The sequence below is a fragment of the Salvia hispanica genome, chromosome 2, assembly GCF_023119035.1.
Source record: "Salvia hispanica cultivar TCC Black 2014 chromosome 2, UniMelb_Shisp_WGS_1.0, whole genome shotgun sequence".
In the NCBI taxonomy this organism is placed as follows: Eukaryota; Viridiplantae; Streptophyta; class Magnoliopsida; order Lamiales; family Lamiaceae; genus Salvia; species Salvia hispanica.
Genome location: NC_062966.1, coordinates 13,401,033 through 13,419,284, shown reverse-complemented (window position 1 = coordinate 13,419,284; position 18,252 = coordinate 13,401,033). Strand labels below are relative to the sequence as shown.

The following is an 18,252-nucleotide window of genomic DNA, read 5'->3' as shown; positions in this document are numbered from 1 at the left end:
AGGTAAGAAATAGAAATATAGAAGTAGGAAATCTGGAAGACGGCGGTTGTTCGGCACTTCGGCTATTCCACAATCCACATTCTAATTTGAGAATTTCTAACCCTAATCTAATTATTCATTATTTTATTTCCTAAGTGACTAAGTCTAATAATATGAAAAATAAAAGGATAGTGAACATGCTTTCGGCTGAATTCCAAAACAAAAAATGCTTCTATAATTTTAATAAAATATTTTATTATATTTAGAAAAATATTTTACATCATGTTTTTTCTAGTTTTAACAAAAAAAATTGAAACAAGTTAAAAGAACTAAAGAAGTAAAAAGAACAAAACAAAAAAAGTGAAAATACTAATAATTAAATTAAATTTATTAAATCAAAATAAATTAATATTATCCTTTTTAAAATTTGAAGGCCATTTTGTGTATACAATTTTTGTAAATTTATCTTTACTCAAAATAAAAAATAATAATATTAATTTTTAACGGGTTACCCGACCCGACCCGACCCGACCCGCATCCAATCCGCATCCGACCCGATTTTTTCGTGTTCTTAGTGGGTCGACCCAATTATGACCCGCATCCAATAAGACTTGATCCAAACCCAATAATTTCGTGCGGATTCGTGTCGGATTATCGTGTCGTGTCAAAAATTGCCAGCCCTAGCAGCATACAAAGCTAGTATGGTGCTATTTTGTGGAAAATAATGTCCTCTTTGTTTTTTTTTTGTCATGTGTCTAAATTTTTTATACTAACATATTTAATACGAGTATTTCATTTTATGTTTATTGATTTTAATAAAATTTCATATTTCGTTCATTTTTTTTTTTATCAAATTACACTCCATTAATTTTTCTACATATTTTCTTCTGAGTAGGGAGTGTACTTATTTTAATTCATGACACGTAATGTTTTACAAAGAGTATTTCATATCCCAAAAGTTATTTGTTTAATTTTTAAATAAAAAAACACCTAGATCGTATCAGGAATTTACAAACATAAAATAAACTAACAATATTTTAGTGAAGCGAATTAAGCCATATGATCAATAATGATCCTCACAACGGGACGATTTTAAGAAAAAGATGACAAAAAAACGTCGTTTTGATGGCTGGTATCTATTTTCGATTGTTATGCATATATCAAGCTAGTAATTAACTTCTAAGTTCTAACATTTACTTCGACTATACTGATGGAGATATTAAGGTGACATTATATTTGCATGTTATATAACAATATACATTTATCCTTCTCCATTATAATTTGTCCTACCTCTTATTTTTCCTTAAAAAAAGTAAATTACTAGTAATTTTTTTGAGTTTTCAAAAATATTTATTTATAATTTAGTGGGTGGACCCTCGTTATTCAGAATAAAATATTAGTGCAGTAATACAAAATTTAGAATTATTGTAGTATGACTGCTCTGATCGTATTTATAGACTACATACTAGAATTGCAGGTCTAGAAATATGGATGTTGAAATTATCCCTACGTGTCTTCCATGATTGAATTTTTTGAAATTCGTAAAACAGAAATGGAACCTACACATCATGCGCAGCTAAACACCCCATGTGAATATAGCTAGGGAAATCAATACAATCATTCATTGTAAATTTAATTTTCTAAATATTTCTAAAATCACACCTCCTCCCTCTGTCATTTCTTTTCTAATAAAGATTAAGAATTTTTTTCAGTAGGTTAAATAAATAAGAGAGAATAAAGTAAGAGAGAAAGATAAAAATACATGAGAGTAAAAAATAAGCTCTCATAAAAATAAACTACTTCCGTCCCATTAAATATGCAACATTTGAGAATCGGCACGGATTTTTATGTAGTGTTGTTTTGTGAGTTAATGAAGAGAGGGTAAAGTAAGAGAGATAAAAAAGTAGAGATGGAAATGTTTCCATTTTAAGAAACGTTTCATTTTTAATGGGATAAACTAAAAAGGAAAACGTTGAGACAGATGTAGTATAATTTTGGATGAGCACGGGTTTTAATGCACAATTAATAAAGTAGGAGAGATAGAAAGAAAAAGTAAATAAAATATTATTAGTGAAAAATGAGTCTCATCTTATAATAGAGAAAAAACCTTTCAAAATTAAAAAAGTGTAAATTCTTATGGGACGAATCGAAAAAGATAAAGTACATATTTTTATGGGATTGGAAGAAATATTACTTTTTTAGCTGTAAAACAAAATAACTCGGTTATTACAAAATATTCAAAAATGAACCAGTTAAATAGATAGAGTGTCATTTGAAGCCACTATTCAGATGCACATACACGATATAACCGGAAACCAACCAAAATTTTTATTTGGAAGAGTGTTATTCAAATTTAAAGGGCCCATCATTTATTTTTTTGAAGGGCCCATCACATGATATTAATAAGAAAGGATCAACAGAATAAGATAGCCGAAAAAGAGAATAACATAAACTTTTTTCTTTAAAATATCAAAACGTAGAATACGTTTATCCTCCTAATTATTCTTCAAATGAGTTTTTTTCTTTATTTTCCTAAGGGAAAGTATAACTCAATTTATTTCTAGTTATAGCTATTTAAATATATAATAATAATAATAATAATAATAATAATAATAATAATAATAATAATAATAATAATAATAATAATAATAATAATAATAATAATAATAATAATAATAATAATAATAATAATAATAATAATAATATGGTCAGCATTGTATATCTCAGTCAACATGTTGTACCAATCTCATCACCCTACTTTCCTAAAAGAGAAAAACTTCAGTTATTCTTCTTTTCTTTCCTATTCTGCTAGATTCTTATAACCGTTATTACGTGAATGAGTAAAGTATATATAGAGAGAAAAATTATATGCTATCTGTCTTATTATATGAGTATTATTATTTAAAGTATATTTAGTTTTATTTGTTTTGTGTATATTAATTTGATTCCAATACATATAAAAATTGATATTGTTATTTTTAATTTCTTAAAATTTATAAGAATTAAAGCTCAATTTGTTAATCTATCATTTCTTTGAAGTTATAGACAAACGAACGATTCGAGCTTTGATTTTTATGAATTTTGTAAAATTAAAAATGTCAATTTTTAATGTATTAAAATTACACAAAATACATAAATTAAATAAATAATAATAAATTGCATAGAACTCTCATTTCAGTTCGGCAAGATTTTATAAAATGAGTACTCCATTGGTTCCGCCTTAATAGAGGCGTTTCATTTTTTGCACTCGTTTAAGAAAATTAATAATAAATATTTAAAGTGAATAAAAAGTAAATTAAGAGAGAGAATAATGTAGAGAAGACTTCTTTACATTATTCTCTCTTAATTTACTTTTTCTTCACTTTAACTGTTTTTTTTTCTTTTTCAAAACACTTAAAATGAAATGTATCTATTAAAATGGAACGGGTGGGGTATAAAAGAAGGTGGGTGGAAAAAGATAGTGGAATGTAAGACTCATTTTTAATGAACTAGTAGAAATGTAGAATGTGGGGTTTACCTACTATTTATAGTAAAAGTGAACTGAAACTCCTAGTAACGGACGGACTAAAATGGTAAACTGAGACTTCTAAGTCCTAATAGCGGAAGAAGGAAGTGTGTGGTAGTACTAAATAATAGAGTGAACTATAAAAAATATCTCTGAATAATGTGGTTTGCACATTTCCAGTACACACCAGAGGTCTTTGGACAAAAACTTAATTTCATTTGAAATACTTTTGCACTATTTTCATACATTTTTACTCTTTTTAGTTTTAATAGATATTTTAGTAGGAGTATTATTTATATTTCTCCCTCCCATTCTCATTTTAATTTAATTCTTTATTCATCTCTCTCATTCTCTATTCATTTTCAATTTAATTTAAATTAACCCTAAATATTCAATTTAACTGCACAATGCAATTCTGCCTAACTAATTAATAATCGCACCTCTTCAAGCTGGGTCATAGGATTTGTGTGGATTGTACTTTGCATCACTCCTCTGGTTTGATTATCTACTTCTGAGTGATTGTTTAATTATGAGCATTTGATGTGTACCGGGCGAAGAAATAATATCCTCCTACAAAAATAAAAGTGCTTCAAAACAACTACTACAAATAAAATTAATACTAATAGGATCTGGTAAAGTATAAGGCCGGTGCACTTGAGAAAGCGGTATAGTAAATCTTATCTACCCTAGCTATAGCCTATACGTAGACAAGTATTAGGTGCTCCGATCCTATATATCTACTACTATATGTGTGTTCAACTATAATTTATAATTATACTTATAAATTACTACATCATTAAATAAACCGCGTTCCATTTTACAAAACTATTCATTTATGAAGGAGTAGCTACCATATATACGTATACTCCCTCCGTCTCCGATTAGTTATCACTCTTTTTCATTTCGGTCTGTTGTCACATTTTATTTTTATCATAAATGGTAAGTAGGTCTTACGTTCAACTAACTCATTTCACTCACATTTTACTATAAAACCAATATAAAAAAGTGGGTCCCACATTCCACTAACTTTTTCAACAAACGTTTCTTTACCTTTCTTATTAAAACCCGTGTTCGGTCAAAGAATGACAATTAATCGGGGATGGGGGAAGTATTAATGAAGCATAGGCACGCTAAAAAAAAATTTGGCACCTTCAATTATTCACAGCCAAACTTTACAAAACCCTTGTATATATATGATCGACTAGTCAGCTTGAACATCTTGTATCAATAATAATCATGTTAGCTTCAATTCTCAATCTCCCATTCATCTCTCAAAACATCAATCCCAATAACACTAGTTTCATCTCAACACTATTACCAACATTTTTTATAATAGCATCCTTCATTTTCCTCTATTTCTTGACCAAAAAGTCTCCCCACATATTCTTAGTGGATTTTTCATGCTACAAGCCTCCAGAGTGCCAGAAATGCAGCCAAGAAACTGTGCTCGATCGAGCCATGAAATTTGGATCATTCTCAGAGGACTCACTGCGTTTCATGGATAAGGCCTTGCTCGCGAATGGCGTTGGAGATTCGACCTACGTTCCCGAAAATATGTTAAGCGTTCCTCCAAATCTGAGCATGGAAGCAGCAATGAAGGAAACAAAAGCAGTGATTTTTGGAGCCATCGATTCTTTGTTGGCAAAGACGAAGGTGGAATGCAGTGAGATAGGAATATTGATAGTGAATTGCACAGTGTTTGATCCAATCCCTTCTCTCACTAGCATCATAATCAATCACTATAAACTGAGGCAAGATATTTGCAGCTACAATCTCACTGGCATGGGATGTAGTGCTGGTCTCCGCGCTGCCGGCCTCGCAACCCACTTACTTCAGGTTACAAATTATTTCAAATAAGAGTTAATTGCCTGTAAAATGACAAAGTTTGATCAAATTCTGATTTATGCTGCGCGCACTGTCAAAATTTTGAATGATAAATCATGAAGTTTAAAAATTCTCAATTGTCCATTATTAGTTTTTTTAAGCTCAAAACGACGTTGTGATTTTATAGACAATTAACCCGGAAATTATTTAGTACTAACAAAAAAAGAAGTTATTGTTGTGTAAATGATAGGTGCACCAAAATACTTGTGCGTTGATGGTGAGCACCGAAAACCTTACGAGCGGCGTCTACACCGGAAACGACCCCTCCAAGGTCATACTCAACTGCCTATTCCGCTTGGGCGGCTCTGCAGTTCTCTTCTCCAACAAACCCTCTCACCGCCGCCGCTCAAACTACGAGCTCCTGCACGCAGTCCACACTCACACGGCCAGCTCCGACGTTGCGTACAAGTGCATATTCAAGGAAGAAGATTCCGACAACACGACAGGGATAACAGTAACTAGAAACCTCTTGATCGCAGCCACTTCCGCCATCGAACAGAACCTCGCAAGATTAGGGCTTCTCATCCTCCCTCTCTCGGAGAAACTTCTCGTGGCAATAAATCTCCTGACGCGGCGGGGGGAGACGAAGCCGTACATCCCAAAATTCAAGCGATGTGCACAGCATTTTCTTCCGCATGTAGGCGGGAAGCGAGTGCTGGATGCATTGCAAAAGAAGCTAGGGTTTGGGGATGGTGATATGGAAGCTTCTAGAATGACGCTGCACAGATTTGGGAATACTTCGAGTTCATCCGTTTGGTACGCGCTGGCATATGCGGAAGCAAAGGGTCGGGTCAAGAAGGGAGACCGGGTGTGGCAGATTGCATTCGGGTCGGGTTTTAAGTGTAGCAGCCTGGTGTTGCGGGCGCTGAGAGATGTGGAGTTTGATGAGACGAACCCGTGGATGAGTGACATTCATGCTTATCCTTTGGACTTGGATAACACTGCCATTGATACTTACTTAGTTACTCCACCATAAGTTTGAGGAGTATTTTATACTCCATGCTATTTGCATCTTTCATTTTCAAGACCGTCACAAACTATTTGCACCTATTTCTATTTTGAATAAAAATTATGATATTTAATTAAAATATTAGAGATAATTAGTGTTACCTTTAGTTTAAAATTTTTAATTTAATTACACTAATTACTCGTTCAAATTTATGTTATAAGAGCGAAAACTTAAAGTGCAATTAACATGGGACAGTGGAGTATTTGCATTATTCAATTTTTTATAAGCTGGAAAAATATTGTCGCACACGAGCATTTAAAAATAAGACACTGCAAAGGTTAGTTCTATTGGAACAAGTAAAAATATTGAAATAGATATTTTGTGCATATTCACGGACCCTATAGTGCTGAGAGGACATTAATTCTACTGTATTATGCAATTGTATTGAGTAATAGTATTGCAGAAGATGAAGTACTTTAGTACAAACAAAAAAGAAAATCGTTAAACATAAAAATAGGCTACTATGTTATAAACAAAAAAAAATCGTTAAAACATAAAAATAGGCTACTATGTTACATACTGGAATCAATAAAATACATCATAGTATGTGGGTACCTGGAGGCCCATGATTCCCTAACAAGAAATCCGAGCCCAAACGACATTGGTCTCTAACTTAGCTCAATAATTTATCAGTTAAAGAAAAAGAATGAGAAAAATTATTTTTATGATAAATGATTACTTTATGTAAACACAAATATAGAACGTTTTACAAGTCTACATACAATATGAACACATGATCCTATAAATTAATTTTGGTTTAAAAAGAATTCATGATTCTTAAATAACAAAACATATCCTTATATTTAACACACTTCATTATAATATTTACTCTTCTTCAAACTTTATCTTATATGCAAAAGTCAAAATTAATACCAGATAAGCTAGAAATTTTAAACATGAATTATTGTGAAATTATATTTTTATTTTATTATAAAAAATCAATTTGTATCGTTAAAAATCTATACATACTAACACTGTTAGGGTTGGTATACTGAAAAGCATGTTTCGAGCAAGTTTCGCGCGAATAGAATCTTGCTTGTATACTTAAAACTCTACATCCACTTTTAACCCAATTCAGTATTATTCGAGCAGTCTCGAACGAATAGAATCACTATTATTATTAATTGTGTTTGCTTGTGCATTTATAAGATGTTTTACAAACATTTAAATGTATAAGAAGTAAACAAAGCCAAGTCTTTTGCTTAGTAGACCAGTTGTGGACGACGTCCACTTTAAGGTAACACAGTCAGTTCTATGCAATGCTTTGCAAAAGAGAAAGAAGAATTTCACAACCTAGATAGCCTTTGGCTACCTATCGTAAAAGGTTGCAATGGTGCGGGTTTTTCGCAAATGGTGCGGGATTTTCGCAACCCAATAATCCCGATATATTGGGTAGTGGTGATTAATATCTAGCGGTGCTAGGATTACTATTATGTTGAATCGCGCGCGAGGTGAGTCTCGTTTGATAATGTCCTCAAGAGGAGCTCGAACAAGGTTTTATTATTCGAAAAACTGGCCAGTTGGAGTTTTATTACTCTATGAATAATAAATAAGTGTTTCTTGCTGAGTCCACTCTTGGAATTAATAAGATGTTAATTAATTAAGTCCATAGCAGACATTAATTAATTAATGGACATTTATATCTTAAGCACGAGAAATAAATAATAAACAAAGTGAAAACCCGGATTACTTGTAATTTCGGATTTGGATGGGGAGAGTTCAATATTACTTCTGTAGTGGCTGCTCGTAATATTCCAATATAAGCTTGTATTAAATTGTGGGTTCAATTTAATTAGTAAAAAGCTAATTGGAGGAGCCCATATCCAAAACCTTCCATGGATCTCTGTCTGGGCCCAAAAGGAACTTAATATAAATAGAAGAATAAAAGAGACAGAATATTCATTAGTTCATTATTGAAAATTACGCCAACTCTCTTTTTGAGTGGGACGAATTTTTCTTTAATTTTCTCCTCTGTGAAAATTTCAGCTCCTCCTCCGTGAGGAATTTTCTGTCTTCTTTATTTTAGTCCTAGTATTTTGATAAGATCAGCCCACCCTGATATCGAGATACAGTTCGAGAACGAAGATCCGTGGTCTAGTATTGAAGATCATCACGTGGAGAAGGCGCGAGTAATCGACGATTCTTTGGAGAATCAAATCGGTAACTCTAAACCGTAGAATTCATGTTTAGGATTTACTTTCTTTGAGTATGAATTATTTGCGTTCTAGCATGCAATTATCTGTTTAACATGTGAATTGATTAATCGCATAATCGGTCAAATAGATCCGTATCTGATTTATTTGTTTTGTCTAAGTCTTCCGCTGTGCAATTGTCTAAGTCTTCCGCTGTGCAAGGGGCACCAAATCCCAGGAATTGGTATTAAAGCCAATTTTTGGCTCTGATTATGTGGATTAATTTTATGTTATTTGAATTGCTTGAATGCTTGATTTTATTCGGTGCGTGGTCGTTATTTTTAGTATATATTAACATGACGTTGCACGAAGAACATGCATGCTGCGTGAATTTGACTTCTGCCTAATTTCAACGTATTTGGAGAATTAATTCTCTTCTTCCAAATTAGTGATCATTACGTATTGAGTAACCTTTGTTCTCATTAGTTGCAATATATATACCTGTTTGTGGCGTTTTGTTCCAATTCTTGTTTTGCTACCCCTTTTTGATCATAAGGTAATTAATTGGCTAAGTAATTGCAACGTAATTTGATCGCTACAACGTCGTCGGAGTTTTGGAAACAACGCAGCGGCAGCTCCATCATGCGGTGGTGGAAGCAGCAAGGCGGCGGCGAAGTCGACGTCGCAGCAGCGACGACGACTCAGATGCAGCAGCGAAGGTCTGCACGAGACAGCAGGTTTCCGGCGGCGACAACTTTTCGAGTGGGAGCCCTTCTTGGGCAGTTTCCGGGCTCGGAGGAAGCTGTTGTCACAGCCGCTGCGAAGGCGACGTCGCAGCAGCGACGATGCAGCAACAGCAGCAGCGCCGGAGATGATGCAGCGGCAACGGCCGCGGTTCAGTGGGAGTACGACGACGCAAGATTAGGGTTTCCTTATGCGTGACGTCGCTTTGTCTCGCCCCGTGACTTCGCTTTCCAAATTTAAATTAGGGTTTCCTTGGAATTAATTTTGGAAATAATTCAAGATTAATTTAGAATTAAGATTTGGATATATCTTCTGGATTTTATATATTATATAAGATTTGATTTTGTATTAAATCATGGATTAATTATAGATTTTATCCTTATTTTATTTTATGGATTTGTAAGGATTTAATTCTTAGATGAATCCTAGTTAAATTTAGATAATGACAATCTAATTTTTATCTATATCCTATGGATTAATGTGGATTTATCCCTAGACAAATCCTAGATGGATTTAGATAATAATCCTAGATAAATTCTAGATATATTTTGATAGTGATAATATAATATTTTATTCTTATCTTATAGATTTATATGGATTTGTTCCTAGATAAATGTCGGATAAATTTGAATAATAATAATATAATATTATCTTATTCTATGGATTTATATGGATTTATTCCAAGATAAATCCTAGTTGAATTAGGATAAATATTTATATTAATTTATTTTATCCTATGGATTTGAATAGATTTAATTCTATTAAGACAAATCTTAGATGGATTAAAATAAGTATTAATCCAAGTTATCATTATCTTTTGGATTTATTTCCTAGATAGATTAACTTAATGATATATAAGAAAATCCTTATTTAAAATGGATTTAGATAAATTTATTCATCTCAGAAATCTTGAGTAATGTTTGATATATTCTGGATGTCTATTCTAAATAGAATTAAGATTTGTATAAATCTTCATTGATTGGATTTTTATGTTATGGATTATGATGGAAGTATTTCTATCTAGTAACATCCTAGTACGATATTAATAATGATAATCCTAGATCAACGTTATGTAAACACAAATATAGAACGTTTTACAAGTCTACATACAATATGAACACATGATCCTAACAATTAAATTTGATTTAAAAAGAACTGATGATTCTTAAATAACAAAACATATCCTTATATTTAATACACTTCATTATAATATTTACTCTTCTTCAAATAACAAAACATATCCTTATATTTAACACACTTCATTATAATATTTACTCTTCTTCAAACTTTATCTTATATGCAAAAGTCAAAATTAATACCAGATAAGCTAGAAATTTTAAATATGAATTATTGTGAAATTATATTTTTATTTTATTATAAAAAATCAATTTGTATCGTTAAAAATCTATACATACTAACACTTGATAAAACTAAGTCTATTTGTAGACCAGCAAGTGAGCTTCATGGCCACTCAATGACTCAACAACGTCGGCCAAGAAGGGCCGCATGGAGGGATAATCCTCTATCACTCGTTTGAGGAACGGATGAGGGACCGGACGCTTGCACGCGTCCTGCATCCTCCAAATGTGATGACAGAGCATCTGCATTGTGGATATTGTAACGGATGCTCTCGGTATCCCAAAGATATTGGCAATGGACATACATATGTAATTATCAAGAAAATGATATTTGTACCAAACATATAGCTCAATTTATTTTAATTTTCAATAATCTGCCTTACAGAATCAATCTCAGTAGCAAATTAAAGAGAAGACAAATTAAGTTTACAAGTGTAAGTATAAAATAATTTTGATCCCTATCTACTAGTAGAAACAAAGGGTATGAACAAATGTTCTACTTTACAATTACATGAAGTTTTTAAACGAAAAAAAATGAATGACACAAAGGTAAATTTAATGAAATTTATTTAATAAAATAATTAAATTATGTTAAAAGTAAATTGTAGACTGTAGTAGTAGTAAAAAGAGAAGTGTATTATATTCAAAATGTAGTGATAAACTAGTTAGGGCACACAATCCAATTGTGATCTTCATCTCCCCCAATTTCCCCTCCTTTTTCTCTTCAAATTTTCAATTGGAAAGTGAACTGTGGTTGGATTTCGCCGAGATATAGCAATGGACGGACATTCGTCGCATTTAACGGCGCCGGTCCGTTCTCGGAGCTCTCAGTCTCCGTCGCCCTCCCACTCCGCCTCGGCCTCTGCCACCTCATCCATCCACAAGCGCAAACTGCAGCCCGATGATCACGCGCCACCGTTTCCTCCCTCCTTCTCCGACACGCGCGACGGCCCTCTCACCTCCAACGACGACCTCGAGAGCAACAGCGTCCGCGGCGCCGACTCCGACTCCGATGAAGAGTCGGAGGAGGTCGTCGACGACGAGGAGGAGGAGTACGACAATTCCATGCGCAATTTCACCGCTTCTCGGCTGGAGAGCAGCAATAACGCCGCCGCCGCGAGGAACACGAAGATCAAGGTTGAGCCTTCGGTCAAGGTTGAGCCTTCCGACACAGTGAAAGAGGGAAATATTAATAGCAGTAGCTCAGGCGCTGCTGCGGCGACAGGGGCAAACGGATCGGTTCCTGGCATTGTTGTGAAGGAGGATACTGTGAAGAGCATTTTTACAGATAATATACAGACCAGCGGTGCTTATAGTGCAAGAGAAGAGAGTTTGAAGAGAGAAGTAAGCATAATCAATCTCTCAAATTTCATATATCAGTAGTATTTTTAATCTATTTCTGATACTTAGAAAGTTCTACATATTGGATCAGATTGATTGTGGATGCTTCCACTCTTAGTTTTGGAATGAAAATGGTTTGGAAGTGAATGAATAAGTACTCAATTGTTGTCGGTTATTGAATTGCTGAGAAATGAATAAGCATGATTCATCATTTACAATAGTTTGAACTCTTATCTTGTCCCCCATCACTGAGAACAATGGTTATTTAGGTGACACTTGCAATCTATGTCAAATTAAGAAGAAAAAGTTAGAAATTAACATAATTGTACGGTGCTGTTGATATGTCTGAGCTACTGTAGTAATCTTTCTTATATTAGATCCTACTCCCATGTCTCCATATCACATTTGCCTTAGTGGATGCCCATCTATCTGCACTTGCACGAGATCTGCGTAAGCTACTCATACCTCTGAGTAAGTTCAGTATAAAGTGATGAATTAATGCAGTCTTTAGATGGTTGTGGATATGGATTCTTTCAACAGATTGAGTTAGCATAACTATGCTCTACTCACTACTGATTTTCTTGAAAGGTTGGAACCGTGTCTAAACTTTAAACTTATGTTTTTCTCATTTATAGATTGTTTGTCTTCTTTCGTTTTTTCATGCTTCCCCTGCCCCATCCAAACTGTGCAAGGGTAATTTATGTGGGTGTTATTTTCCCAAAATTCGTAGGAAGAAGCAGGAAACCTCAAATTTGTATGCGCGTCCAATGATGGTGTTGATAAACACATGATTTGGTAATTACTTCTGCTATCTCTCTGAAACCGTTTACGTTTCATGGAATTGAAATATTAGTTTATGCTCCTTTTGGTTGTGGTATCTGCTAAACTCAAGTTGTTGTATATTTTCTCATAAGGAAATTAGAGCTTGATTCAATAACCTTGGTCTGTACTTTTACAGGCTGATAGGATTGAAGAACATCTTTGCCAGGCAACTTCCTAATATGCCAAGAGAGTACATTGTACGTCTCCTAATGGATAGGCATGCCCCTGGTTCTGAACCTTCTCTGTGAAGCTTATATGCAATTATTCAATTAGGTTTTTTCATGTATCTGAAGGACCAGCTAGTTCAGTTGTTGATCATTTTTAATGGATTATCTATTAAGTTTGCTTGTTATTTTAGTAATTCATATCTCATTTTCTCTTGTGGTTTTATCGCAGAAACCACAAGTCTGTGATGGTTATTAGACGGAATACGGTGGTTGGTGGTATTACATATCGCCCTTACATCAGGTACAATTTGTCACGTGTCTTGTTATACTAGTCCTTTATAAAGGTGACGGAAGAGATTTTTGTTGCATTTACTTTCCATGACAATACTGGCATCAGCCGCATTGCTACTCAGCAGTGTTGGATTTCCATATTCTCTTACATTTGTTTTCACCTATTTATATGTCTTGTGAACCTGGCAAATTTCTCTATCAATGTTATCTAATTCTAATATCAATATAGACCAAATGGAACTAAGAAGTGTTAATATAGTTTCCCCTAAAGGATATGTGGTAGTACTTCTTGCTGATTTAAGTATTTGACGTGTTGTTAAACTCAACTCATATATAGCCAAAATTTTGGGGAGATAGCTTTTTGTGCTATTGCGGCTGATGAACAAGTTAAAGGCTATGGCACACGACTTATGAATCACTTAAAGCAGCACGCACGTGATGTGGATGGCCTAACACATTTCCTCACATATGCTGATAACAATGCTGTCGGTTACTTTGTCAAGCAGGTGGGTTTACAACATGCATGTTTAGCATACTGCTCCATGTGTAATTTGACTTAGTGCAGTATTTTTGTTGACCATTCAAGGCTTAAAGATCTACTATATGTTGATAGCTTAATGGATCTGGGAAAGTACAGGTTTTGCATTTAGATGGATCAAAGATATGGTTGAATTTTTTGTCTCTCCCACTCTTCCACAAGGGGATGATATTATGGTCTTTAGAATTCAACAAACCTTAATCAACTTGGCCTTCTTTTAAGTATTCTGCTGAATTTTGTGCTGGTTCTCTTCTGAGGGCTGTTATCTTTAAACTACAGTAAGAACTAAGACTAAATTACGTGGATGGAACCTCCGTCTCGGGTTGATGGTTGGTGAATACCAAGTCTGCACTAGGCGAGAGCTAGTCTGTGGATTTCTGTCTCCCAAATTTCTAATGCAATGCAGGTTGGCTAGGTTGATTTAGCATACATATTCTCAGAGGGTCAAGGAAATATGAAGGACCTTAGTTAGTTAGTCCTTAGTTCATGTTAAGTCCTTTTTTAGGTATGCGTTGATCTAGTACAGAACTGTATACGTATTAGAACGTAGAGTCAATAAGAGGGGGCCAAGATGGTGGGGCTGGGGGGCTAGCAGATTACATTTCTGGACCTAATTTGCAGCAATCCTAGTGGAGTTGCTTCTGCTTAGTGCAGTCGTTATCTCTAAGATACTGAAATTAGACATCTCTTACTTTTCTTCTGATATATAGAAATGCTTTCATTAATGAGATTCCTGACTTGTATATTATTTTTTAGGGCTTCACTAAAGAAATATACTTGGACAAAGAACGATGGCAAGGGTACGTTTCAATCAACTTCTCTATATAACATTGAAACTGATTTTATTCTGTTGGGCATAATTTATTAGAGAATTTTTTATTTCATGTATCAGAAGATGAAATGGATAGTTTCATTTACTTTTGCATCTAATTCCAAATGTGTCAGACATCTTGTTTCCATAATCATTATAGATATGATCTAAAGTGAGGCAGCAGATTCCAAATTGTGACAGAACTTCAATTTTTCATCTCAGTAGTGGATATGAGTTTTTTATTCATTTTTTCTTTTTATCCTTTAGCTATATTAAGGATTATGACGGAGGAATCCTTATGGAGTGCCACATTGATCCAAAGCTTCCGTACACTGATTTATCAACAATGATACGCCGTCAGAGACAGGTAAGATGATTTAGTGCTCTGCCATTTGATATTCTTAGATTGTTAGATTAGGACTTTAGGTGTGACTAAATCATTTAACATGGCAGGATCTATTGAAAAGCAATAATGTTTCATATATAATGATGATTTTCAATTTATCTAACTTTTAATCTTTTTATTGCCAGGCAATTGATGAAAAGATTAGGGAGCTCTCGAATTGTCACATTGTCTACCCCGGCATTGATTTTCAGAAGGTAAATGCAGTACATTGGAGTTATTTGCTCTTTGCTTTGTTCTTTACTACAAGCCCAGGGTGATGGAACATATGATGTCCTCTTTCGTCTTATCTATCAAAATGTAGTTGGTGGTTCCTTTGTATGTTTCTATTTTCAGACAATTTGTTTTCATGATTAAGCATTTTCACATTTTATGTAAAATGTTCTTTTCAGAAAGAGGCTGGGATTCCCAAAAGGCCAAACAACATTGACATACCTGGCTTGAGTTAGTCTCCCTATACCCTCTCATAAACTATTATTACTGTTGAATGTTTATCTTAGTTTTTCTGCAGTCATTTCGTCAGTTATCTTTACTTTGGTTGGAATCTGTGTCTTACTATTTGATAATAATATGTGGTTCTGCGGGGCTTAGAATGCTGAGTTCATATATTTTCTTATATAATACCGCCACAATAAAGGTGTTACTTTCTCCTGTTATGATATACTGATCTCGATTAGGAACAATAGCCACTCACTCCAAGATGAAAGCTTGGGATGGGGTCTCGAAGATGCAAGTTTAGGATATGAGTCTTTTGCTGTATCTATTATTATCTTTTAGATTTCATTTATTAGTAGATTTATTTCAAAGTCCTTGTTAGTTAGGAGTCCTTTGCAATTTAGTTTCAGTAGTAGTTGTTATCTAATCTTTTTGATTTCTTTCGTTACTCTTTCTAGAGTAGGTTTAAGTTTATCTTTCAGTTGTTGTTACTTATGTCATGTAAATTCTTTACCTTCTTATGGATGCATGGGAGAGGTGTGAAATGAATTAGTTCTGGATGGAAGTCTCTCCAAGGCCTTGCAAGAGGAACGTTTTTGCCTGTTTTCTTCCATTGTTCCTTAGGTTATTTTATCAAGTAGTTTCCATCATTCAGAGTCTCTTTGCTATTTCATCAAGTGTGTCGCGTGTATGAGTTGACGCTTTTCACTCCTTACCATATGCCTCTTGAAGGCATCAGATATTTTTAATATTTTCCTCATAAAATGGCATGGTGCTACTAGAAAATCCTGCTGCCAATTGTGTTGACATAGCTGGCTGTAAGCACTGTATTTCATTTGAGTATCTGAAGCTGATAAGTAAAGTTTGTGAACATTATTTAAGGAGATCTTTATGATATTTCTTTTTACAAAAGTATCACATATTGGTAGGCTGGTAGCTCATATGATACTTTGTCCTCTATATTGATTATTCAGTATTGGTGTTTGCTTCCTCTGATTGTTTTCTTTATTTATGACCTAATTGGACTTGCCGGCAACTTAATATGAACAGGAGAGGCAGGCTGGACCCCTGACCAGTATGGCCATTCTCAATTTAAACCAATAAACTTGTCAACAGATGTTACCTCTCATCAGAAACAATTGACTGCATTCATGCGCTCACTTATTAAGGTAAGCCACTTCAATCATCTTTAACTTGCTAAATTTCCATACTGACATACTGGGCTTTAGTATTTTCAAGTAAAAAAGATTTAGCATCTATGAGTCTACCACTATATATAAGATTAAACAAGTTGCTACCTGTGTATTGATTCACAATCATGACTGTACAAAATGTGATTTAATGCATACACATAGATATCTTATCTCTATTTACTTTTCGTTTTAAATACTTGGCATTGGGTTCATTCAGTAACATGTTATGCCATCAACTGGATTTTGCTTATTCTGGCTGATGGTAGTCATAAATAGTTTTCTACTGCCTGCTTATATTTTACAATTTTATGGCATGCTGCTGATGATGGTCATATTATTTGAGCAGGCGATGCATGATCATCCTGATGCTTGGCCATTTAAAGAACCTGTAGATGCACGAGATGTCCCTGATTACTATAACATCATTAAGGATCCAATGGGTATGACACTATGACTCGTATAATATAAAACCTCTATACATGAATATTCTATCTAGGAATAAACTACAAAATTGTTAATTCATACTTTTCATGTCCCTTCTTAAAGATATACACTTCATTTAGGAATAAATAAGCAGTAGTAGTATATAAGTTGATTTAAAATACTCGTCTAAGATTGCATGTGATAATAACTTTATCTATTACCTTGTACCTACATCCTTTAAATTGTGTGCGCTCAATCTTTTTTGTTGAATCCATCCAAAATATCCAAACACTACTTTAAGTAGTTGGATTAATTGTGTGTGTGTGTTTGGTAATTATAGCCTTTATGTTAAATAAAAACCCTCTTAGAGCTCTGATTAAGAAAATAACCTTCATTAGGAATATTTTTTTTGAAAGTCCTAAGGATATTCCTTTATAGAGGTTTTATTGTATATGTTGGAGCAGGAGCTTGCATCTTGAGTTCCGTAATATACTGACCTGGTTGTGATGTCAAATGCAGATTTAAAAACAATGTCAAAGCGGGTAGAATCCGAGCAGTATTATGTAACTTTGGAGATGTTTGTGGCAGATGTTCGGAGAATGTTCTCGAATGCACGCACGTATAACTCCCCAGAGACGATCTATTACAAATGTTCCACCAGGTATGATGAGAGCTGTATAGGGTACATAGATATTCGTATTCTTTTCATGAACCTAACTTCAGATTGTTGGGTTGCAGATTGGAAGCACATTTTACAAACAAAGTTCAAACTGGTTTGCAAGCTAGTACCAAGATTCAGCCATAATTTCAGTTACTTGTATCACCATCACTCTTGTTCAAGCTCTGTAACTTATTGTCCTAGATTGGATAGTAACAATGTACCATTATCGAACTCTTTAAATTAGTTCTACTTGGTCTACTGGCCAAGCTAGTAGATTACTTCCCTAGTACTATCTTCTTTATTACCCAAAAGAAAAAAAGAAGCAAATACTGAATCGATAGTCATTCCATTATTGACAAATTTTAAATTTAAAATTACAATAACAGAATAAATTACAATAACAGAATAATAATAATAATAATAATAATAATAATAATAATAATAATAATTTAAAGAATGGTATTTCTCTACTGCACGTGATGGAAAAACTTGAGAATGTGTAATCACCAACCACTCTCAACGCGAAGTCAAAAAGGCACTATATTTCTTCTTTCAA

General features: G+C 33.8%; 2 protein-coding genes across 2 annotated transcripts; both read left to right on the top strand.

Moving 5' to 3' along the window:
• Window positions 1-4,720: 4,720 nt before the first annotated feature.
• On the top strand, window positions 4,721-6,344 carry LOC125206311 (3-ketoacyl-CoA synthase 11-like). The gene is made up of 2 exons (XM_048105584.1): window positions 4,721-5,320; window positions 5,559-6,344. Exons 1-2 carry the CDS (start codon window positions 4,721-4,723, stop codon window positions 6,342-6,344), a joined length of 1,386 nt encoding a protein of 461 aa, XP_047961541.1.
• A 4,931-nt stretch (window positions 6,345-11,275) lies between these two features.
• On the top strand, window positions 11,276-17,982 carry LOC125208140 (histone acetyltransferase GCN5). Its single transcript, XM_048107715.1, has 13 exons — window positions 11,276-11,955; window positions 12,683-12,747; window positions 12,911-12,991; window positions 13,171-13,242; window positions 13,570-13,738; window positions 14,527-14,570; window positions 14,849-14,948; window positions 15,113-15,181; window positions 15,377-15,428; window positions 16,470-16,588; window positions 16,959-17,052; window positions 17,555-17,696; window positions 17,774-17,982. Exons 1-13 carry the CDS (start codon window positions 11,389-11,391, stop codon window positions 17,838-17,840), a joined length of 1,641 nt encoding a protein of 546 aa, XP_047963672.1. The 5' UTR covers window positions 11,276-11,388; the 3' UTR covers window positions 17,841-17,982.
• Window positions 17,983-18,252: the final 270 nt, after the last annotated feature.